The sequence below is a fragment of the Spermophilus citellus genome, assembly GCF_964194105.1.
Source record: "Spermophilus citellus genome assembly, chromosome: 3".
NCBI lineage: Eukaryota > Metazoa > Chordata > Mammalia > Rodentia > Sciuridae > Spermophilus > Spermophilus citellus.
The window spans coordinates 148,888,131-148,911,941 of NC_138184.1; the positions used below are offsets into that span (position 1 = coordinate 148,888,131).

A 23,811-nucleotide genomic window follows, 5' to 3' on the forward strand; every position below is an offset into this window, starting at 1 on the left:
ATGTCCTTAGGTTTCTGATGTCCTGGACGGTGGACAATGGCCAATTTCTTAGGCAACCATAGGGTTGTAATAAGGGCCAATATCTCTTCTTTTTTTATAGTCTTTCCCTCAGCTGTCAGTAGCTCTCTTTTCTTATAGATGGTGCCATGTATGTGGGCCGTGGCAAAAGCATACCGGCTATCGGTGTACACAGTCAGCTTTTTGTCTTTTCCTAGCGTTAGTGCTTGGGTCAAGGCTATCAGTTCAGCTCTCTGGGCTGATGTTCCTGTCGGGAGAGGCTCAGCCTATACCACTTCAGTCTCTGTTACCACCATGTGCCCACATACCTCTGACCTTGTTGAATGAAGCTGCTCCCATCCCATGAACGGGATCTGCATCCAAGCTCTGCATCCGGCAATGGCTGGTCCTGGAGGTCTTCTCTGATGCTGGGGACCTGTGCTAGGATCTGTGCACTGTCATGCAAGGGAGCCTCCAAGTCGGGGTCGGGTAGCAGGGTTGTGGGGTTGAGAGCTGAGGATGCCTAAAAGGTAATTCTGAGAGGGTTAAGTAACAGCCCTTGATAATGGGTGAGCCGGGCGTTGCCTGGGGGTTGCTTTAGGATTCCTTCGATTGCATGGGGGTGGTGGTGATATATAGCTCTTGTCCTAAGGTTAGTTTGTTGGCGTCCTTTATCATTAGGGCAGTGGCAGCTAACATCCTCAAGCAAGGTGGCCAGCTGGCCACCACAGGGTCAAGCCTTTTTGACAAGTAGGCCACTGGCCTCTTCCAGGGACCCAGATACTGGGTCAAGACCCCTTTAGCAACCCCCTTGCGCTCATCAATGTATAGATAGAATGGTTTCGTGACATCGGGTAGCCCTAGAGCTGGTGTGGATAGCAATGCAGTCTTAATTTGATTGAAGGCTCTGCCCATCTCCTCAGTCCACTGGAAGGGCTGAGTTGCATTCGTGCCTTTGCACAGAGGCCTGGCTAATTCAGCAAACCCAAGTATCCACAGCCTGCAAAAGCCAGCAGATCCCAGAAACTCCCTCACTTGCCTTGGGGTCTGGGGTACAGGGATTTTTAAAACTGTCTCTTTCCTGGCCTGTGTTAGCCAGCATTGCCTGTCTTTTAACAGATACCCTAGGTATGTCACTTCAGGCTTGCAGATTTTTTAGCTTTCTTGGTTGGCTGAGGCTCAGTAACCTAGGTCCCCCAGATCTGCAACAGGTATCCGGTCCCTTTTAGGCACCCTTCTCTGGTCTGGGCTGCAATCAACAAATCATCTACATACTGTAAGAGAGTTAGCTCAGGGTGCTTCTCCCAGAACTCACCTAGGTCCTCATGGAGTGCTTTATCGAGGATAGTAGGAGAATTCTTGAAGCCATGTGGGAGTCTGGTCCACGTTAGCTGTCCATTGATTGATTCCTTTTTCCTTCTCTGACCACTAGAAGGCGATTAGTTGTTGACTCCTGGGGGCCAGGAGCAGACTAAAGAAGGCATCTTTTAGATCTATTACTGTATACCACTGCCTTTCAGGTGGCAGGGAGCTTAGGAGGGTATGCGGGTTAGGGACAGTGGGGTGAATGTCCATCACCCTTTTGTTCACCTCCCTCAGGTCTTGGACCTTCCGGTAGTCAATGGACTGAAGCTTTCAAACAGGCAGAAGCGGGGTGTTCCAGGCCGACTGGCAAGACTGTAGGAGCTCCGAATCTAACAGTTGCTGAATATGGGGGGTTATTCCTTCTCGAGCTTCCACCGACATTGGGTATTGATGAACCCTAGCCAGGGCCGGTGTTTGGCCAGACCCATACCTCCTGTCTCGGCCTCCAGGTACTCCTTTAGCCAACAGTCTATTTCCTGATTGCCGGGCATGGGTTGATGATACAGTCTATATCCATCCTCTAAGGTCACAGTCAGTACCTGAATAGGCTGTCCCTGACCATCAGAGATTGTAGTGCCTCCAGGTTGACAGTGAACTTGAGCTCCAATTTTGGTAAGTCTCTTCCCAACAGGGGGTAGGGGCAGTCAGGGAAAACCTGGCCCACACCTAGGTCCACTGTTCTTTGGGTAGTCCATGAACATTTGTTAATCCCTGTAGCCCCCTGTACCCAGGAAGTCTTTTAAGATAATTTTCCTTGCAGCTCTGTCAATAGAGTGTTGAACTCCAGTGTCCACTAGGAACTCAATTGGAGTCCCCTCCACCTTAAAAGTCACCCTAGATTTGGGGAGGGGAGCCGAACCTTGACGCCCCTAATCTTCCTCTGTGTTAGTCACCAATACTGGCATGCATCTAGGGGGATGGGGCCCCAGCCCCATTTCCTTTTTCTTAGGGCACTCCCTTGCCCAATGACCTGTCTCCTTGCAGTAAGCACATTGCTCTTTACATGGTTGGTCGCAGGCGGATAGGTTAGCACTGCGCTTGCTCTTGGTCTCTGCCCCAGTTCCCCAAGCTTTGCCTCCTTTCCCTTCCTTGTACTGCTGCTACCAACACTCTTGTCATTTCTCTGGTGGCCTTTACTTGCCTGTCCTCAGGTGCATACCTATTATTATGGACTCTCTGTGCTGTTGCTAAGAGATCCTAAACACTCTTACCCTCTAAATTCTCTAGCTTTTGTAGTTTTCCTTTTAATATCTGGAGCTGCCTAATTAACAAGCCATTACTACTGCTGCCTGATTCTCTGGAGCCTCTGGATCCATTGGGGTAAATTGTCTAAAGGCTTCCATTAACCTTTCTAGGTAGCTAGCAGGCGACTCCTATTTCCCTTGTATTACTGTATAAACTTTAGCCAAATTAGTTGGTTTTCAGGCCGCAGCCTGGAGACCCGCCATTAGAGTCTGGCGATAGACCCGGAGCCTCCCCTACCTTCTGCCGTGTTGTGGTCCCACTTGGCTGCGGGCGGCCTACTCAAGGGAAAAGCAGCATTAATCAAGTCAGGGTTGGCGTCATCTCCAGGGACCAGTTTCCCGGCCTCTGTCTGAAGTCTGGATTCCTTCCCTTTCTTCCATGGTGAAGAGGATGCGGAGCAGTTGTTGGCAATCATCCCAGGTAGGCTAGTGAGTAAACAGAACACTATCCAGGAGAGAAACTAAACTCTTTGGGTTGTCAGAGTAAGAGGGGTTTTGATTCTTCCAATTGTGTAAATCACTAGTGGAGAAGGGCCAGTACTGAAGTCTAGGGTTCCCTGTCTCTTCAGGGGGCCCTAACTCCCTGAGGGGTAAGACCAGGGTGGTGTCAGGAGATTGGGCAGGGGACAGGGGGTGTTGGGCTCACCCTCGGGTTTCCCCTGCTGGTCCTTCCAGTGCTCCTTCTGCTCTTCCTGCTCCTCCCTCTGATCCAGCTGGTTGGGGGGGTGGCACATAGGGAGGGGGCACGGATTCCGAGGAGCAGATCATCGCCCCTTGGAGGACTGGATGGGGGGGTGGGGGTGGGGGTGTGACAGAAGTGTAGGTTCCAAGGTTCCTGGCCCAGAATCGACCTCTTTTGCCAGAAAAATGTTGGCCTCATGTGCCACATGTAAAAAAGGAGTTAGCCAATTGGGGGGGGGGGTCCTTGAGTAAGTCCAGCCACACTAAGATGTAAGGGATCCAATCTGGATGTCCCTCTCTTCTCAGGCAAAAAATCAGTTCTTTACTTGGAGGACTTTTGTCAAAGGTCCCCTCCCATGGCTACCCTACACCAAAGGTGGGCCACTCGGAGGAACAGAAAGTAACTAGTTTTCTTTATCTCTACTCCCAAATTATGTCCTCTTTCCCTAACGTCTGTAAAATGGTCAGTCAGTACAGTCAAAGGAGTAGTCTGAGTTTGTCCCATGTCTAGGTGAAAAGAGAAAACAGCTACAACTATTCCACAAATCAAGGTTGTAACATAAAGAGACAGCAAATGCTTTGCGTAAACCATGAGCACCCTGAGGCCATTTCAAAGAGGAGTTCAGAAGGCAGAGTAGGTCTTCCGCCACAGGACTCCCTGGTGGCTTATGACCTGCAAGAATTCTGAGGGGGATTAGTTCCCTTGCCAGGGTGTGGGGGTGGAGGCAGACAGGACAGAATATGCAGTGGAGCCTGGATGGCTAAACTGAAACTGAATGCGAAGATGGACGGAGGATCCCTCCGCTACAAAATACAGAGCCTTTAGTAAAGTGCAATCCACTCAGAACCCAAAAGGGGCTGGAGACGTCTCCCACAAACCCTCGTCGGTGGCCCTATAGTGTGTCCACCAGGACCTTTTGCTGACCAGAAAATACAGAACCAGAACCTGCTGGCAACCAAAGTACAGAAAATTACAAATGGGCAATGCCTTAACTCACCAACCGGGTTTTCATCACCTCTTGATCGAGGTGTCTGGGTAGGCTTATAAGGGAACTCCCAATGATATGCTCGAGTTCGGGACCCCCAAAGGCCACCAGAGACCAAGATCGATGTAAGCAGCAAAGAGGCATTTATTGCAAGCTAGCTCGGTCCTCTCCACACACAGCAACTGGTGAGCTGAGAGAGCCCTCAGCCCGGAGTTTGCAACAGTTTTTATACACTCTTTGGGGAAGGCAGGGATTTACACACATCATAGCATCTCTTAGCAAATCATCACACATGGGGGAAATCAAACAACTCCTCTAAAACATGATTAGCGTATCAAGTGGCGGGAAAGAATCTGGAAAGGATTATTGGTTAGTTCAAGGGGTTGACACACTTAAAAATGATAGGTTTAAACCGTGAGGGTGACGCAAGGGGGCACAAAGGATAGTCTGGTGGTTTAATAGTTATGTTGGCATTTGTATATTGCTGCTTTAGCTGTTTAAACATACAGGCCACACCCTGTGCAAAGAAGGGAAAGTTGATCCTACAGAACTGATACATGACAGCAGCTCCTCAGCCCATCCTCTTTGCTGATGGCAAGACCAGGGCAAAGGACAGGTAGCTGATTATCAAAGAGAAGGAAATGGGTAGATAGCACTCCCCATCCCTGGTTACTAACAACCTCCAGGGGAGGGGAAAGATCACATTTTCCAACCCAAGAACTCAACCCCTAGATGGCTCTCTTCCTGCCCTTTTGGTCAAATAGGCAAGATAAAAGGAAATCTGATATCTATAAAAAGGCCAACACACCCCACTCCCTCAGGAGTCTCTGTTCTATCCTTTAAATAAAACCTATTGCCTTGGCATTTCTCAAGTGTTCAATCTATAACACTGGGGGAACGAGCCCCACTCTAATATTCAAGACTGGTTTCAATTCTAACTCTTTTAGGTATAGGGACATGGATGTGGTGGAGGTGGGGGGTACAGCAAAGAATGCATCAAACCTGGAACCCCAACGGGTTCTGGAAGACATAAGATGACACAACTGAGCTCCATACCCTTAATCACCAGGGAAGGGCTCAACAGGCTCATGGGGTAGAAGTTTGACCTATAGGGAAGAACAATGACTCAACTAAAGTTTGAACCCATCTTTCTTTCTAGAACCCATTTTTCTTTTTAGGGAAAAAGACTGATTTTTTTCCAAACTGCATTTTTTTTTTTCCTTTTTGGTAGTACTGGGAATGAACCCTGGGGCACTCTACCCCTGAATTACACTCCCCAGCCCTTTATGTTTTGAAACAGTCTCACTAAATTACCCAGGCTAGCTTTGAACCTGTGATCCTCCTTCTTCAGCCCCAACTCCCCAACCCCCCACTCCTGGGTCTCTGGGATTACAGGTATGTGCTACACCTGGCTTCAGCCAGCCTTTCAGAGGAGCACACCAAGCAGTTCACAAACCTTCACATTCCAGAAAAATTCCTTGGAGTGAAAACCCGGTCAATATAGGAGGAATCAGGATTCAAGGAACCCAAAGTAGAATTAACAGCATTGGGACACATGGTAAGAATCTTCACACCCCATTTTCTGCTACCTTGTTGTGACTATATGGATTTTCAAATTGGTGAAAGTGCCATGGCATAGTTGAGATTCAAAGTGCAGCTGTTGAGCAGGTAGAGTAGTATATGCCGCTGCCTCAATCATCCATAAAAGTAAAGTTCATATCTTGGATGGGTGTGTCAATATCTTACTTTTCTCTGATATTTATCATGTGCATGAGTCACTTATACCCTAAAAATGATCTTCATGCATTTTTGTCGCTCTTAATGTCTCAATAAAATCATGTTAAATGGTGATCCCAAACCACTCTCCCATAGATTGCTTTGGAAATGTTATTAAGAAAACAGAAAGGATGTTTTAAAAGTCATGCTTATTTTAGTATGAATTTATATTCAGTAAAATTCATCCTGTTAAGTGTGATATTTGACAAACACATAATCATGCAATCACCACCATAATCAAGATGTTGAACAAGATGTAAAAATCACTTCGAAAATACCCTCCTAACCCTTTACAATCAACCCCTTCCTGTTCTTAGAATCAATTGATCTGTTTTCTGTCAAGAGGGTCAGATCTAATCACTAAAATAATTGACTGTGAAAAAGATGGAAGCATACAAAACACACGAGCCAAGTTTTTGAAAGTGAAAAGTTTTCTTTAGTAAACCAACAATGAGGACAGTTTCAAATTTTGCTATGATATACAGACATCTTGCTCAGGTAAGAGGTAAATCTTAGAATTTAACTCTAGTCCTGCCATATTTATGCCTCTACTAATTGAGTGTACATGATTATCTGGAATAGTAAGAATAATTTTATAATGACTTTTATAAATTAAAGCATTCAACAATTTCTTAAGATAGTTGTAAAATAGCTAGTTAATTTAGAAATATTCTAACTGATCTTTTTTTCTTTTTTGGTACCATGGGTTGAACCCAGGAGTGCTTAACCACTGAGTCACAACTCCAGCCCTTTTAAAATGTTTTATTTAGAGACAGGGCCTCTAAGTTGCTGAGGCTGGCTTTGAACTTGTGATTCTCCTGCCTCAGCCTCCTGAGCTACTGGGATTACAGGTGTGAACCACCCCTCCTGGCTCTGATCTTAATGAACCAGCCTTGGTCATCTTTGTAGAGTATATGAACCAACAATAAAGACAATCTTTAATGTTAATTCTGTGTCAAGTTTCAAACTAGCCTTATTAATAGAAAATCTAAATGTGGAACTGAGTTCTACAGAAATTCTCTAAAAGAGTCCAACTCAGCTACAGGGCAGAGGTATAATTCACAGATATGCTCATATATGTAATTAGGACTGTCTCAAAATTCACCTCTGTGACCACCAAGAAAGGGACAAAGACATCAAAATCTCTATTCCATACAGCCATATACCTTATTACTTGAACAGCTTTAGTGATTCTTTCATGCATCAGACCTGTAAAAGAAATACAGTAGATTATTAGGTCAGCAATTACTAATCAATAAAATAATATAGTAGTAACTAAACTATGTTCTTTTGTGTGTGTGGTGCTTGGGATCAAACCCATGGCCTTGCAAAGCAAGCACTCTACCAATTGAGCTAAATCCCCAGAGCCCTTAGACTATGTTTACAAAAACTGCAGAAATAAGAAACAGAATCCCCAATGTACCCATTGTTGACACAAACATTTTAGTGTACACACACGCAAAAAAAAAAAAAAAAAAAAAAAAAAAACCCACAAAATTTTTAACTCAAAAAATTTTAACTCTCTTGGCTTGTTGAAGCATTAATCCATTTACTAGAGGCTTTCGCCCTCTTCTGTGTAAAGCAGAATTTTAAAAGGAATGGTGTGACTGCATTTACTAAATTCCCGCATACCAAGTTGGCCTCAGGTAAATCCTTTAACCCATCAGAGCAGAAGCATATCCAATCAGGTTAGAGTTCTCATCCTTGGCCAAGAATTCTATTCCACTATGAACTCAAGCCAAATTGTTTCCATTTGGTCCATACCTTATGTTCTTCAGGATCTTGAGCACCACTGAGCCTGGCAAAAAAGTAACAACAAGGTTAATATTGAGAATATCTGACTGAGTATGATGGCGCATACCTGTTATCCCAGTGGTTTGGGAGGCTGAGGCAGGAGGATGAGAGTTCAAAGCCAGCCTCAGCAAAAGTGAGAAACACTAAACAAGTCAGTGAGATTCTGTCTCTAAATAAAATACAAAATAGGGCTGGGGATGTGGCTCAGTGGTCTAGTGCTACTGAGTTCAATCCCAGGTGCAATAATAATAATAATAATAATGATAATACAGCTTTGTTGTTTAAAGAGTGGCCTATATTGTGGCTATCTACTAGCTGTCTTTGATGACTAGATAAAATACAAAGCTATGGTCTCCAAATTCCTGACAATTCCAAAGACTTTAAGTTCCTTATACTCTGGGAATCAATTTCACTTTAGCAGTTGCCTTCTTTTCAACTTTATCTCTTTGTTACATTAGCACACAATAGTATCAAGTTAAGAAAACAAACACTACTTGGATACAGTATTCTCCTAAAAAACTGAAACAAACTTTTCACAACAGATTTAAAATAAAAAGAAGCATGAAACTTGTTTACCCTGAGGCTGAGAGCCCAGGGTTGAGAAGTTTCTAGTCCTGGGCACTTGCTCAATTTCTATAATCCTTAAATAGACACTGGCTCAGGGCTGCTTCCTTGACATGCCAGGCTCTCAGCCTGCATCAAACTGAATGTTAACCTAGTTTGGTTCAACAGGAATCCTCAACACCTAAATCTATGGTAAAACAAAGAATACCCATTGGAGGTTCCTGTGTCACTGGGCTATTTGACAGAGGATTCAATCTGTTCGTTGCTTGGGTCTAGATTTGTGGCTGAACAAAAGGTGCCTAGAACACAGGTTACATCACTGCCCTTCTTTCCTCTTTCAAACCAGTAAAATTGATGTCCCATTCAGCTTCCTCGTATTGAAAGGGTAGTAAGAGTCTATCAGAGCTGAGGAACACATGTCAAACACAAGACTTATCTTATAAGACTTATTAGTCTTATAAGACTACTGTCATAATGTGTTATCTTGCCACATACCCCAAACAACAGAGCCAGTCTATCATGAACTAGAACCTCCATAACCGATCCAAAATAATTCCACTCTTTATAAATTAGTTGGTGTGTGTGTAATACTAATGAAAAGCTGACTAAAATGCAAAGTGATTATTCTAATTTTGCACCAGGCATACATGAGAGTGTCAGTTACCCTATATATATTTTTTTCATTACTTAGTGTTGTCAGTAGATTATTTTTAGCAGTATACACAAGTAGTTTCTCATTATTTAAAATATTCTCTGGAAAAGTTTACAAAATGCTGTTGATATTCCTTGAATTGCACTCATTAAGTAAACACAATTAATTGAATTATTAATACCTCAATAAAGATGTCATATGCATTGAAAAACAAAAACAAACAAAAGACTACTAAGTGGTTCCTATGACAGACACAATGAGTCTTTCATTCACTTGTCTAAATTTAGATCTTTATAGTTTTTGACAAATTCAGAAAATATCCTTTTGTACAGCAGTTTAGCGCCCTAGAGTGCATTACATTTAGAATTGTCAGGATGCTTTTAAAAACCCACACAAGCCCCAAGGCTTGGAAATTCTTCCTTCAGACAAACTTTCTCAAGGGCAGCTTTGCATGCTTCTTACATCTTGGGGATAGAAGTTAGGTGTCTAACCCCTTGTCCAAGCACATCCCCTCTCCACACTCCGTAGGACCAAGCAAGACAGGCCTGGCCCCCAGCACGTTTTGCAAGGGACCCTGTGCAGCGCACCAGCCTCTCCAGGTGGATCTAGGGGAGAAAATTATGGGATCCCTCAGGAAACCTCCCAGCTCTCTGCTTGACTCACTGCAGTCATCGGCTACCGGAAGATTCACTCAAACCTTTTTTAAAATACAAATAACTCCGCAAAGTGGCAACTGGAAAGCATTTGTGGCGGGAAAGTAGCAATGTGGGCGAAATTACCTCTGCTCGTTGCTAACACTGGAATTATACTGTTCTGCTCGGAAACTTAAAGCGCTTCAGACCTCAGATCTCATTGATTTTCTAAGTAGGCTATGTCGCGGTCCCCAACTACCAGGCAGGCGGGAGCCCCAGGGGCGCTTAAGAACCCGGAGGGGGTCCCTAGATCTGCGCCTCGGTCTGGGTTAAGTCCAATTTTTGGACTTCTGCACCTACGGGGCCCCGCCCTTGGCGCCGAGCTGAGGCCGAACCCCTGTCCCGGGCTCAGGAAAGGGCCACCCGCCGACGAGACCCTCAGCCACGTGGCGGGCTCCCACGCTTGGCGGGTCGGTACACACTTACCGAGCAGCGTGCTGCGACCGAAAAGAGAGGGCGCCTGGGAGATCAACTTTAAAAGGGCCCTGGGCCGTTCGCATCCGCGCAGCAGCCAACCAAAAAGTTGCCAAAGCGCCCCTCCCGCCCTGGGACCCGCCTGGCCAGCGGGGCCCGAGGCCCTCGCGCGCCCCCTGCCGGCCACCGGGAGCGGAAACCCAAGTGGCCGGGAAGCGGCTCGGCCCCCAGTCCAGGTCTCCAGGGTCGCGTCTCCTGGTCTCTCCGCCCAGGACCCCTGAGTCTGCAGAGTCTGCGAGTTCGGGGACATTTGCCCCAGACACTTCACTGGCTGGGACGTCCCCTTACCTCGTTGAAAGTTAGAGGAAGCTCTGGCACTCAATGTTGGTATCTCTGCCTGCTCCTCCCCACGTTCTTCTTAAAGTCTTCAGCCACACCCCATTTGGGTTTAAGACTCTTGCCTAATCCTGTAACAGAAGTTATGAAATCAGGTGGGGGCGGGGTCTCTCTAGGCGAGGAGTGGGGCAAGTGAAGACTCCAAGTGCCTAGAAAACTCACAAATGGCTTATAATGATGACCAAGGTCTAACTATCTTGCCCCCCCCCAGCACCTCTGTCTGTCGGGATTGGAGGAGCAGCCGTGTGTTTTGAATGCAGAAAAGTAAACAGTTCCATTGTCTGGCTGCCTAGGTAACAGAATATGAGTGTTGTGGACTGAATTTTGTGCCTCCTCTCCAAAAAATATGTTGGAGTCCTAACCTCCAGCACCCGTGAGTTTGGAAATGTGAGAGTGATCTTATTTGGAAATGTCTTTGCAGATGCAATCAAGTCAAGATGAGGTCATTGGGGTGGACTCTTCTAATGCAATAGGGCTGGGTCCTTATAAAAAGAGAAAAATGCACGTGAAGACAAACATACAGGGGAATATGTGAGGACAGAGGCAAAGATCTGAGTGATGCTGCAGCAGACCAAGGAATGCCTCAGTATTGTCAGCCACCACTGGAAACTGGGAAGAGACAAGGAAGGATTCTCCCCAACAGATTTCAGAGGGAGCCTGGTCTGGGCTGACACCTTGATTTTGGACTTAGAGCCACCCAAATGAAGGTAACATATTTCTGTGCTTTCAAGTCACCAGGTACTTTTTTTAAGACAGCCTGGGAAAATAACACAATGACTGGGAGTGGGAGGTATGGGGTAGTAAGAAAGGAGTCAGCTGTGTCTTCCAGGAGTTAAGATTGACATCTCCTATAAGCCCTGTTCAGGGGAACTTGTTTCCCATGTTTCCCATGGAAGGCACTTGCTGGCACTTAATAAGCTCTCCATAGATAACTGCTAAATTAGTGATTGTCTTCATGCCTTGCAGTGCAGCAGGCAGTGGGAATATAAAGGTGAACACATAGTCATGCTTTCCCTGTATGTAGGGACTCTTTCTCTGGACATTTGTAAACCTGAGAGGGATGAATCTGCATAATCAAAGCTTCATGCCCACGTCACCCAAAAGGCTTACCTTTTATGCCAAAGCAGAAATTCACTGGAAGGAAAGCCAAGTGGAGAGGTTAGGAGTGGGAGGCAGGAGGTCAATGGTAGCAGTCCTAGAAACCAAGTGTCCATCTCCTTCTTCAGGGTGGTCTGCAAGCCACCAAGGCACCACTGGACAGCATCCCTAGCACCAACTACTCTTACATGTTCTTTTACCCTTACTCTGTCCCTGGAATTTTGAGATTTGAGGTTTTCTAAGGACTGCAGAACTTAAGATCATTTTGGGCAGAAGGATTGCCCAGGGCAATGAATATTTGAATGCCTTTTATGTGCCAGGTACTGTGGTTGGTGTTGGTACTGTAAAGTTTGGTGAGAAACTTCCCCTGCCCTGAAGTGAGGATTTACATGTTAGTAGAAGCTTGAGCACCGTGCCAAGGGAACAGGATCAGCCACTGAGCCCAGCCTGCAAAGGATGGGGGGAGGCTTCCTGAAAGAGAGGGTTTCTAAGCTGAGTCTAGCATTTCATGCAGAAAGCTAGGAGTATATCACACTTAGGAGAACAAAGAATCAAAGCAGCCAAAAGTTAAAGAAAAAATTTAGAATAGTAGAATAGAAAGGACTTTAATTATCCAGGATTTTCTCTGATGAAGTAGACTTAACCTTAGGGTGTTCTCCAAAAGCAGAGTTATCATGAGTGTATGTATAAAGTGAGCTCCGTGAGAACTCTATTTCCTTCTCTACTGAATCCCAAGAAGATAGAATAGTGCCTAAAATATATTTGAATAAAGGAGATAACTCCAGGGGAAAAATTGCATTTAACCCCAAATTAGTTAAATATTTATACCTAAGATTCTTTAGAGTTCAAAATGGGACTTATCCCAGCTGTAGCTTCCTTGGGTCACCTAGAGTATGAATTTATCTCCATGTTCCCAGAACTTGGCCTGGATGTTGGTGCATGGTAAAGGGTCAGTAAAACTTGCTTGTTTTTTTTTTTTTTTTTTTTTATTCTGGGGACCAAACCTAGGGTCTTGTACATGTCAGGCAAGTGCTATACCACTACCTCCAACCTTTGAATTTCTTTACTTGGTGCAGGTTTGGCCTGCCTTTCACACATGGGATGATCTACTGAGGGTAGGCATTCCAGACTGTCGGGTGGGGTTTGGCACTTCTCTGGCTAGCTTTGCTGCTAGTGCAGGGAAAGCTCTTTTCCTCCAGCCTAGATTTGTCTATGGAGGAACTTCTGCCAGATAATGTCCTGGCCTCTTGCACATCCTTTCCTCCTTTTCCAGAGGAGGAAGGAATTTCAATAAAATTCTGTGCTAATATGAATGTCAACAGCATGCAAACTGAGGCACTCCTGTTGGCCTCTATCCCCTGCCCACCCTGTTCTTAATGGAAACTGGCTAAGATTCCACTCTGATGGGGGAGGGGAGAAACAGGAGGTATTAGGGAGAAACAGAAGCCATTAGGAGCTACCTGTTTCAGTGTGCAGCCAACTGGGCACATTAATAAATGTCACCACCTTAAACTTTTGTGCTTTTTAGATAGTCCAAACTGAATGAAAATTAGTTTTCTTGTTAACTTTGCAATAACATAGTCTTGCATCTTTAGTCAATTTAAAATTTTGGCCCTTGCTCATCTTATGGCAGGTGATCTCTACTGCCTCATCTTTCTCAAAGAAGAGCAAATCTATCCAAAAGCTGTAAGCTGTGAGGATGCCCCCCACTTTTCCCTCACTTCTCAGGGCCAGTGTGAGGCAGGGGATATCCAAGGTCCACACTGGAATGGGAAATGGGACCAGCTCAGTTCTGAAGACACAATCTGAACAGCAATAAAGCTGACACTTCAGTTTCCATTCTGTTTTATGTCTGAGTTGGTACTGAATGTGGGAGGAGAGGAAAACATTATTCTTCATTCTCCTCAAATCCTACAGTCACTTGATCCTTATCTCCATGAGGATCTGAGACTTACATATTCTCAATAGACTAACATAGATTAGGGAATTTGCTTTCATGAATTAGTGAGCTCAGCCATCTACTCTTGTGTCTATGTTTAGTGCATATTTTAGTATGTTGTTGCAGTGTAGGGTCAGAATATAAAGCAACTGGAGACATTATTTATGGTGTAAGGGGTCCCTCCAGTTGGGGGTTAGCATTTTAATTGGAATCACTGGGCTAGTTGCCATGTGCAGGTCTCTCTGCCCAGCAGTTTGCATGTTCCCAGCAGCTGTAGGCTTGTTTTCAAGACAAGAAAGAATGTCTGCCCTCACTGAAGCATACTGTTTCATCTGCCTAAGTAAGCCCGTGTGCTCATCTCAGCAGTTACAGGATGTACAGGTGAGCACCCTGGAAGCCCTGGAAGGTGTTTCTGATCCCCACATGGGTACCAAATAGTGTTTTGTTTTATAAATCCCCTCAAGTTTATTATTTACAAACTTATTTTCGCAATACTCCTAGGAAATGCATGAATAAAGTATAAAAAAGGACGAAGTTATGTATTCAGTATACCAAATATATGACCTTTATTGATGAAGATGATCTGGTTTGTTGTTTTAGTCAGCTTTTTCACTGCTGTGACTAAAAGTTACAACCAGAACAATTGTAAAAGAGAAAAGTTATTTGAGGGCACACAGTTTCGGAGGTCTCAATCATAGACAGCAGACTCGATTCTTTGGGGCTCAAGGTGCAGCTGAACATTTTGGTGAAAGAGCATGGCAGAGGGAAGGAAGCAGCTCACAAGGTGATCAGAGAGAGATTCCACTTGCCAGATACAAATATATAACCCAAGCTGTGCCCCCCATAAACCACTTCCTCCAACCACATACCTCCTCTGCCTCCAGTTACTACTCAGTTAATCTAAACCTAATTTGCTAATTAGGTTAAGGCTATAACCCAACAATTTCTTCTCCAAACCTTGCATTGTCTCACAGATGAGCTTTTGGGGGATACCACATCTAAACCATAACATTTTTGTAAAACAAATTTTAAAGAAATTTAACTCTATATCCTTCAGCAACTAATCCCTCTTTTCTTTCTTTGTCTTTATAGCAAAACTGCTCAAAAGATTTGTCTATATTTGTTTTCATTTCCTCTCCTCCATTCTCTTCTGAACCCGACAATGGTGGACAGCCTCTGATGGCTCACAACAGTCCCCACATCCTGCTATTTATGTTCTCATATAATTTCCTCCCCTGGAATGTTAGTCAACTTTTTGTCTCTGTGACCAAAATAACCGATGAGAGCCTTAGAGAAGGAAAAGTTTGTTTTGACTCCTGGTTCCAGAGGTTTAGTCCCTGGTCAGCTGACTCCATAGCTCTGGGCCTGAGATAAGGTGGAAGGACATGGGGAAGAAAGCAATTAGCTCATGTTACCAGGAAATAGAGAGAGCATGAGCAGCCAGGGGCAAAATATATATTCCCCAAGGGCCCACCCCCTGTGACTGCTTCTTCCAGCCATGCTCCACCTGGAGGAAATAATCCATCGGATTATCAATCCATCAGATGGGTCACTCCACTACTGAAGTCATAGTTCTCATGATCATTTCACCTCCGTAAACCACTTCCTCCAACCACATACCTCCTCTGCCTCCAGTTACTACTCAGTTATTCCCATCAGGGATTAATTCGCTAATTAGGTTAAGGCTATAACCCAATAATTTCTTCTCCAAACCTTGCATTATTTAACATGAGGTTTTTGGTGAACACCTTATATCCAAACTATAACCCTTGAAAATGTGGGCTGAGCAGCAGAAGGGTTGAGATGACATATGAAAAGAAGCTAAGTATCATATATCATTAGAGAAATGCAAATTAAAATAGCATACTACCATGCACTAATTGGAATGGCTCAACTACCAACCACTGAAAACTCCAAATGTTGGTGAGGGTATGGAGTAACATGGGACTCTTGTTCATGGCTGGTGGGAAAGCAATTTGGAATATTTGGAAGTCAGTTTGGTAGTTTTTTACAAAACTAATTTATTTTACCATAAAATCTAGCAGTAATGCTCCTTGGTATTTACCCAAGGGAGTTGAAAACTTATATTCACATGAAAACCTTAATTCATAATTGCCAAACTGAGGAACAATCAAGTTCTTCTTTAGTAGGTAAATGGATAAACTATGGCACATTTAGACCATGGAATGTTATTCAGAACCAAATAGAAATGAGCTATCAGGTCACACAAGGACATGCAGGAACCTTAAAGGCATATTACTAAGTGGAAGAACTCAATATAAAAAGGTTATAGGTTATATACTGTATGATTCCAACTATATGACATTTAGAAAAGGTAACACTGGAGACAGTGAGAAGATCGGTGGTTGCCAGGGGTTGGGGAGGGGAGAGAGGAATGAATAGATGCGACAGGGGACTTTTTAGAATAGTAGGACTAGAAATAATGCATGATAGGCATTTCTAGATGCTGAGCCACCACATACTTAGAATGCCATATGGAAGCCAGAGCCACACTTCCCACATGGTCCCCTGGCTAGCAGGTCCCTCAGATGACAGCTGTACCCAAGCCAGCACCAGTGGCTCATCCCCACCACCTGCAGTTGGTTCATCTGCTGCTTCACCCTGGAAGCTGGGTCTGATGGCTCAGATGGCAACCCCTGCAGCTGGTGCGACTGTGGGCTCTGTGGTGTGGCACACACTGGGCCATGACATCACTGGGGCTTCAGTGGAGGAAATAATGCTGACATCACTTACTGGGAGCCTCAGGGAACCCAGCCAGAACAGCAGCAGCAACCTGGTGGGCCTCGATTTTAGGAGAGAAAACAATTTTTGGAGTGTACCCAGAACCGGGTGAGGTTAAGCTCTGTGAGGGTTTCAATGAGGAGTCGGCACAGTGCAGAAATGCAAATGGATTAGTCTAATCTAGAAGTTCAATTGAAGAAGTAGAAAATCAGCTCTGATGACCAAGTTCCATCAGCATAAAAATGTAACTGATAGTGAAAGTAGGAAATGTAAAACCATAAGTTAGACTTCTCTTAATAGCTTCATTGTTTCTGAATGGCAATGCAAGAGTTCTCTAACTGTATTGAAGTTCACCAAGTTGATGCAGGATCTGGGGCTGGACCAATGTTTGTGCAGTCTCCTTAAACCATCTGTTTTGATGTTATTCTTTGTGAGTTAATTAGAATAAAGTGATTTTCTCCCAAAAACAAAAGCAAATTTTGCATTGTAAGTGTGGATACATATCATTATACATGTCAAAACCCATAGAACATAGAACACAGAGTGAACCCTAATATAAGCTGTGGCTCGGGCTGGGGATGTGGCTCAAGCGGTAGCGCGCTCGCCTGGCATGCGTGCAGTCCGGGTTCGATCCTCAGCACCACATACCAACAAAGATGTTGTGTCCGCCAAAAACTAAAAAATAAATATTAAAATTCTCTCTCTCTCACTCTCTCTCTCTAAAAAAAAAATAAGCTGTGGCTCTGGTTTGTAATGATGTGTCAGTGTTGTGTTAGAAATATTGAGGTACCACAGGAAATCAGGCACATGATCTATAGTTACTCCTTAAGGCAAACTGTACTTCTGCAGAAGGGAATGCTACTGAACAAAGTCTGCAAGCAAGCACGCGTGGGTGAGCAGTCTGCCTGTTCTTACCCCTAATGCAGCACTGCCCCTTGCTCTGATAGGAGTAGTTTGGGATTACAATTTACATGATGGGCTAATTTTAAAATTAGGGCGGGCAACTGGAGATGGTGGCTCAGGCCTGTAATCCTAGTGGCTTAGGAGGCTGAGGCAGGAGGATCACGTGTTCAAAACCAGCCTCAGCAACTTATTAAGGCCCTAAGCAACTCAGCAAGAGCCTGTCTCTAAATAAAATACAGGGCTGGAGGTGTGACTCAACTGTTAAGTGTCTCTGGGTTCAATTCCCGGTACCAAAAACAAACAAAAGCTGAGGCAGACAAAAGAAAGAGCTATAGTTAAAATGGCTACAATTGTATTTTACATCCCAATTTCACATTTAAGGCTAAATACTATATTCTGAAAATGGACCACTGGAGTTTCTGTTTCTCACCAACTATAACGAATGCACCGCTCTAGTGCGGGATATTGCTGGTGTGTGGAGGGAGAGGGGGTGGTGAGAACTCCCCTATTTTCTGCTCAATTTTGCTGTGAATCTAAAAAAGCTCTAAAAAAAAAAAAGTCTTAATGTGATGTCACTCCCTGGAATAGGTTAAAGAACACAGCTTCCATTTCAGCGCATCCTGTGCGCATTGTGTCCTGTTCCATGTTCTGTAGGAAGCAAGCGGCTGTGCTGTGAGCTGCCCTGGGACAGGCCCACTTGGTAAGAAATAGAAGTCTCAGGCCAACGGCCAACAGCCATCTGAACCCCCACCGGGAGCCATGTGAGCGACTTGGAAGGGGATCCTCCTCCATCAAGCCCTGAGGTGACGCCAGCCCTCAAGGGCACCTTGACTGGGGCTACCAGTGACACCCAGAGCCAGTGACACTGAGCTGAGCTGCAGCCAGATTCCAGGCCCACAAGAGCTGTGAGGTAATAAGTGTTCCTTGCTTTAAGCTGCTAAATATGGGGTAAGTTGTCATGCAGCAATAGATAACAGTGCACCCGCTTGTCCTCCTGGAGAGAGTTCAAGGTCAGCAGGGATTCCAGTCTTTGCCTTTGTTGGCCCTCTCAGCCCTGTGATCACCTTCTCCTTGAAGTACTTCTCTTTGAGGGCTCTTGCTTCATTCCCACTTTCTCGGTTTTTCTCCAATCTTGTCTGCTTAAATTCGTACTCCTTGTATCTGGAGCCTAACTTTACCAAGTTGTGTTCTCCAGGGCTCAGCCCTCGCATCTCAAGTCTTCTTGAGCGACTCTTATCTAGGTAATGACTGCACCCAGTCATCCAATTTCAAATGCCATTTTGACCTGATGACTTTTACATGTTTTTCTAAGTCTAGACTGTTACATGACTGTTACGTGACTTGCAGACTCATATACCCAACAGTTCACTCAGCTTTTGCACTTAGATTTGTTTCTGAGAGGCATCTCATATTTAGCTTAGGTAAAAGGAAATTCTTGATTCCTCCCCCCCTCAAAAATTGATCTTTCCACCAATGCAGTTTCATTCTTCTGTCATCTCACGGCAGGACCTAGAAGGCATCCCAGACTCTCCTCCTTCTCTTGCATCAACAGCAGATCCTATCAGTTCTGCCTCTAAATTCCACATCTGACCACTTCCTAACTTTGGCAAGGCTCTAGTCTCTGTCCTGACAATTTTAACTTTGCTTCCTTATTTGCACCTAAACTACAGCTTCCTTCCTTCCTTCCTTCCTTCCTTCCTTCCTTCCTTCCTTCCTTTCTTTCTTTCTTTCTTTCATCTATTCTTTCGATGTCAGGAATCAAACCCAGGACCTTGGGCATGCTAAAAAAGTGCCTCATGCATGAGCTGAGCTATACCCCCAGTGCCAGAGTACGCTATTTAGAACGTGAATAAGATCATCTTCTCTGCTCAGTTCCTGAGTAACCTCTCATTTTTTTTTCAATGTAAAGCTAAAGCCCTGGGAGGGGATATAGCTCAGTGGTGAAGCATCTGCCTAGGTCTTGGGTTCAAGTCCAGCATTGAAAAACAAACAAAAAAACCCACAGTCCTTTCTGTGGTTTATATGGCTATATGTGGTTTGTCCTACTTTTTCTCTGTGTCCTGCCTACTGACATTCTCTTCCTTGCTCATTTATTTCCGCTACACTGGCCTCTTTTCTATCCCGCAAACATTGGGCCTTAACACTTGCTGTTCCTGTGCCTTCAATGCTCTTCCCTCAAGCTTCATTTTGACTCACACTGCCTCTTCCTTCAGATCTCCATTCATAAGTCACCTATTATGGCTGAATTGTGTTTCCTCAAATTCATATGTTGAAGTCCTAACCCTCAGTGTAATGATATTTGGAGGTAGGCCCTTTAGGAGGTGGGTTAAGGCTATGATAATGGGGCCCTTAGCACCCATGTCTTTATAATAATGAGAGACTCCAAAGACCTTTCTCTCTCCCCACACATTGTGCAGAGGGAAGTTCAGGTGAGGCCCAGCAAGGAGGAGGCAGCTACAAGTTAGGAAAACAGGCCTCACCAGAAACTAACTGGTGCCTTGATCTTGGTCTTTGAGCCTCCAGAACCATGGAAAATAAATTTCTATTTTTTAAGACACCTAATCTGTGGTGTTGTATTGTAGTAGCCCAAGCAGACTGATGCACAGCAGAACGGAGGTCTTATGTGAAGGTTTAGTGTCATCTGCCAGCGCCTCTCATCTCTCCTGCATGCTTAGCCCCCTTAATCTGTTTCTTGCTTTGAATCATCACTTTAACCACCTTTTCTTCCTCTAACCTGAAGAACATCAGCACCACGAGGCAGAAACTTGAACCCACAGCAACCAGACTGTATTTGACGTGGCTTAGGCTTATGATTGAATTGGGGCAAAAACTCCACTGTGCTAACATTGCTTCAAACTCTGCAAACTACTGGTGCTCAAAAGGAAGAAAACACTGTCAAAAACTGAGCTGTAATCACAGTGGTCCCCTAATTTATGTAGTCTCATCTATATTATTCTTAGAATCAATTAGGAATTTCATTTGAAATAGAATTAGGCAATAGAAATCTGATGACAGGGGCTTAACCAAATAGCAATTTTATTTTCCTCTCTTAATATTTCAAAGGAACCCAGTGTCTTTCTCTCATTCTGATCAGCCATCCCTAAAATATAGCTTCTGTTTTTTCTAATTGACTCCTCATAGTCACAAGATGGCTGCCGCACATCCAGCAGCTCATGGCTGCTGCACATCCAGCATCTCATCTGCATTCCAAGCCAATAGGTTGAAATGGCAGAATTAAATGACAACCGAGTTAGCCCTTTTAAAAATTGCTTTCTCAGAAGCCTTGTCTGGTGATTTCACTTACATCTCATTGGTCAGAACTATGTCATATTCCACCTCTACTTTCAGGTAATTCCGAGAAATGCCTTTTTATAAATGTTAGGTACACAACTATCCCTCTCCTGAGGCTATACCTAAAGGACTTAAAAACAGCATACTACAGAGACCCAGCCACATCAATGTTTATAGCAGCACAATTCACAATAGCTAAACTGTGGAACCAACCTAGATGCTCTTCAGTAGATGAATGGGTTTAAAAAAATGTGCATATAGACACAATGGAATATTACTCAGCAAAGAGAGAGAGAGAGAGAGAGAGAGAGAGAGAGAGAGAGAGAGAATAAAATCATGGCATTTTCAAGTAAATGGATGGAGATGGAGAAGATAATGATAAGTGAAGTTAGCCAATCCCCCCAAAACAAATGCTGAATGTTCTCTCTGATATAAGGAGGCTAATTCATAGCGGGGTAGGGAGGGGAAGCCCTGGAGGAATAGATGAACTCTAGATAGGGCAGAGGGGTGGGCAGGGAGGGGAGGGGGCAGGGAGTTAGAAATGATGGTGGAATGAGATGGACATCATTATCCAAAGTACATGTATGAAGACATGAATTGGTGTGAATGTACTTTGTATACAACCAGAGATATGGACAATTGTGCTCTATATGTGTAGTAAGAATTGTAATGCTTTCCGCTGTATTATGTAAATAAAAAAAATGCTGGGTACACTACTATGCTGAATTAAAATGGGGATTTTTATTTATGTTTTGAATCTGGAAAGTCCTCCAAAGTCTCATGCATTGAAGGCATGAGCACAGCAATGTTCAAAAATAAGGCTTTTAGGTAACGATTGAATTACAAAGACTAACTTCACCAGTGGATTAATCCATTTAATGTATTAATGATCTCAATGGACTACTGGGAGGTGGTAGAAATGATAGGTAGTGGGGCATGGTTGCAGGAAGTAGGTTCCTGGGGATGTGCCCCAGGGGCTATATATTGTCCCTGGCTCCTTCCTTGCTGTCTGTCTCCCTCTGCTTTCTGATTGCTGTGAACTGAGCAGCTTCCCTGCATTATATCCTTCTGTGATTTTCTGCCTCACCTCAGACCCAAAGCAATAAAGCCAGCTGACCATGGACTGAAACCTCTAAAATCAAAATAAGCATTTCCTCTTTCAGGAATTGAATACAGGGGTGCTTAACGACTGAACCACATCCCCAGCCCTTTTTATATTTTAGAGACAGGGTCTAGCTAAGTTGCTGAGGCTGGCTTTGAACTTGTGATCCTCCTGCTTCAGCCCACTGGGATTACAGGCGTGTACCACTGCACCCGGCTCTTCCAAATTGTTTGTGTTAAGTATTTGGGTCACAGCAGTGAAAGCCCCTGATGAATACAGAGGTGTTTGGTAGAAAAGAAGTGATGGAATAATGGGAATTGGCCAAGTGTCCAACTGTGTGGCCCCCCTCCCTGATGTACAAGAAAAGCAACTTCCCACTTCTCAGTTCCTGAAAGAAGGTAACCCAACACCATGTTCCATGTTTGTACTTTAATCTAGAAAAAGGTCCAGGTAGGGAGCATAGCACGTACAGAATTCCATGTTCAGTGCCCGTGAGAAAGAGCTTCCTAGGGCTGGATCCCAGGGGAGTCGGGGGTGGATGGAGACTAATTGTCATATCAGTGTGTGATTGTTCAACTCAACATTGTCAGGTTTACATTTCTAGAGGGTAGGGATTGTGGCTGCTTAATTTCCATATATAAAAACCCAATCTGCCAGAACAGGCAGTTGCTAATAAGTGCCCTTCACAGAAATGACAGATGATGTGAAACCACTTGATTGCATTGTCCTTTCTGATTAATGCATATTTATGACCCACATTTGGAAGCCTGGAAATAGCTGCCAGGCCTATCCAAATTTGTGCTGGGTAATTGAATGCAGCAATGTCACAAATGGCTTCTCCTAAATCATGCTTTTAGCTTTAAAAAAATTATAATGAAAAAAATGAATAATGCTTTTGTTCCTCCTTGAGAAGCACATAAAGTATATTTAGTTTCTACCCCTGCCGTGCTTAAGCCCCTGGGCCAGTGTGACTCTCTGTCTTAGAGAAAGGTACAAGGCCTACCTGGCTCCCGTTTGCTACATGCTGTGTCCTTTCCTGGCCACATGGAGTTTGAAAGTTGGGGCAGCAGATCATGATCGTAGGTGTGGAGAACACAGTCACTCCTCATTTTCCTGTTGTCCACTTGTCCCCCTTTACGGGGCAGCATGTTGTCAGAGAAGGTCACTGGATGCCTGGGAGGCCTTGTATTTTAGTCCAGTTGAGTAAATTTCTTCAGAGTCAATGTTTAAACAGAATTTTGAGGTAAATGTGGAGTCTATTTTTGTCAAAGGCTCAGTCCTTTGGGTTTCTGTTTGTCCTTCTCTTGTCCTCTACAGAGGCATTGGCTGCGTGTGTGGGAGGAAGGGACCCACAGCTGAGGAGGGGCAGTGGTCAATACATTCTCTGCCTGCACAGTGGCCTCTGCTGTGGTACGAGCTGCCCTTAGGACAAGGACCGCTGAGAAGCCACTGTTCCCATCCCTAGGTCTTTTCTGGAGTTGGCTGATGAGTCCTGGGGCCTGCTCACACATGGTCACACGTGCTCTTGGTTTGAGCAGATTTTGCATATCTGCCCTGGATGACTCCAGGGTGACCTACAGTGGCCACTCTATCTTAAAATCTCCTTTCCTCCACTGCTTTCTATTTATTACCCCACTTCTTTATTGCACAACTATCTATCCATCTCTCCCCTCAAATGGCTTCCTCCAAAAAACCTAAACAGATGAACGGATAAAGAGAATGTGGTACATATACACAATGGAATATTACTCAGCCTTAAGAAGAATGAAATTATAGCATTTGTAGGTAAATGGATGGAACTAGAGAATATCACACAAAGCGAAATATGCCAATCCCCCCAAATCAAAGACTGAATGTTTTCTCTTATAAGTGGATGCTGATCCATAGTTTGGGGGGAAGGATAAAGGAACTTTGGATTGTGCAGAGGGAAGTGAGGAGAGGGGCGGGGTGATGGGGATGGGGATGGGAAGAATGAGGGATGAGACAGACATTATTACCCTATGTACACTCATGATTAAATTATTCGTGTGACTCAGCATCATGTACAACTAGAGGAATGAGAAGTTATGCTCCAAATGAGTACAATGTGTCAAAATGCATTCTATTGTCATGTATAACTAATTAGAACAAATAAAAAAAGAACTTAAAGTCCCTTGTGGCATAATTCACTTCAGT

General features: G+C 44.3%; 1 protein-coding gene across 1 annotated transcript; it reads right to left on the minus strand.

Moving 5' to 3' along the window:
* Positions 1 to 654: 654 nt before the first annotated feature.
* LOC308643447 (uncharacterized protein) lies at positions 655 to 22,784 on the minus strand (the record flags this gene model as incomplete). The annotated part of the gene is made up of 5 exons (XM_081283285.1): positions 655 to 1,425; positions 7,216 to 7,258; positions 7,814 to 7,847; positions 10,178 to 10,508; positions 22,640 to 22,784. 4 exons carry the CDS (start codon positions 22,782 to 22,784, stop codon positions 7,253 to 7,255), a joined length of 516 nt encoding a protein of 171 aa, XP_081139411.1. The 3' UTR covers positions 655 to 1,425; positions 7,216 to 7,252.
* Positions 22,785 to 23,811: the final 1,027 nt, after the last annotated feature.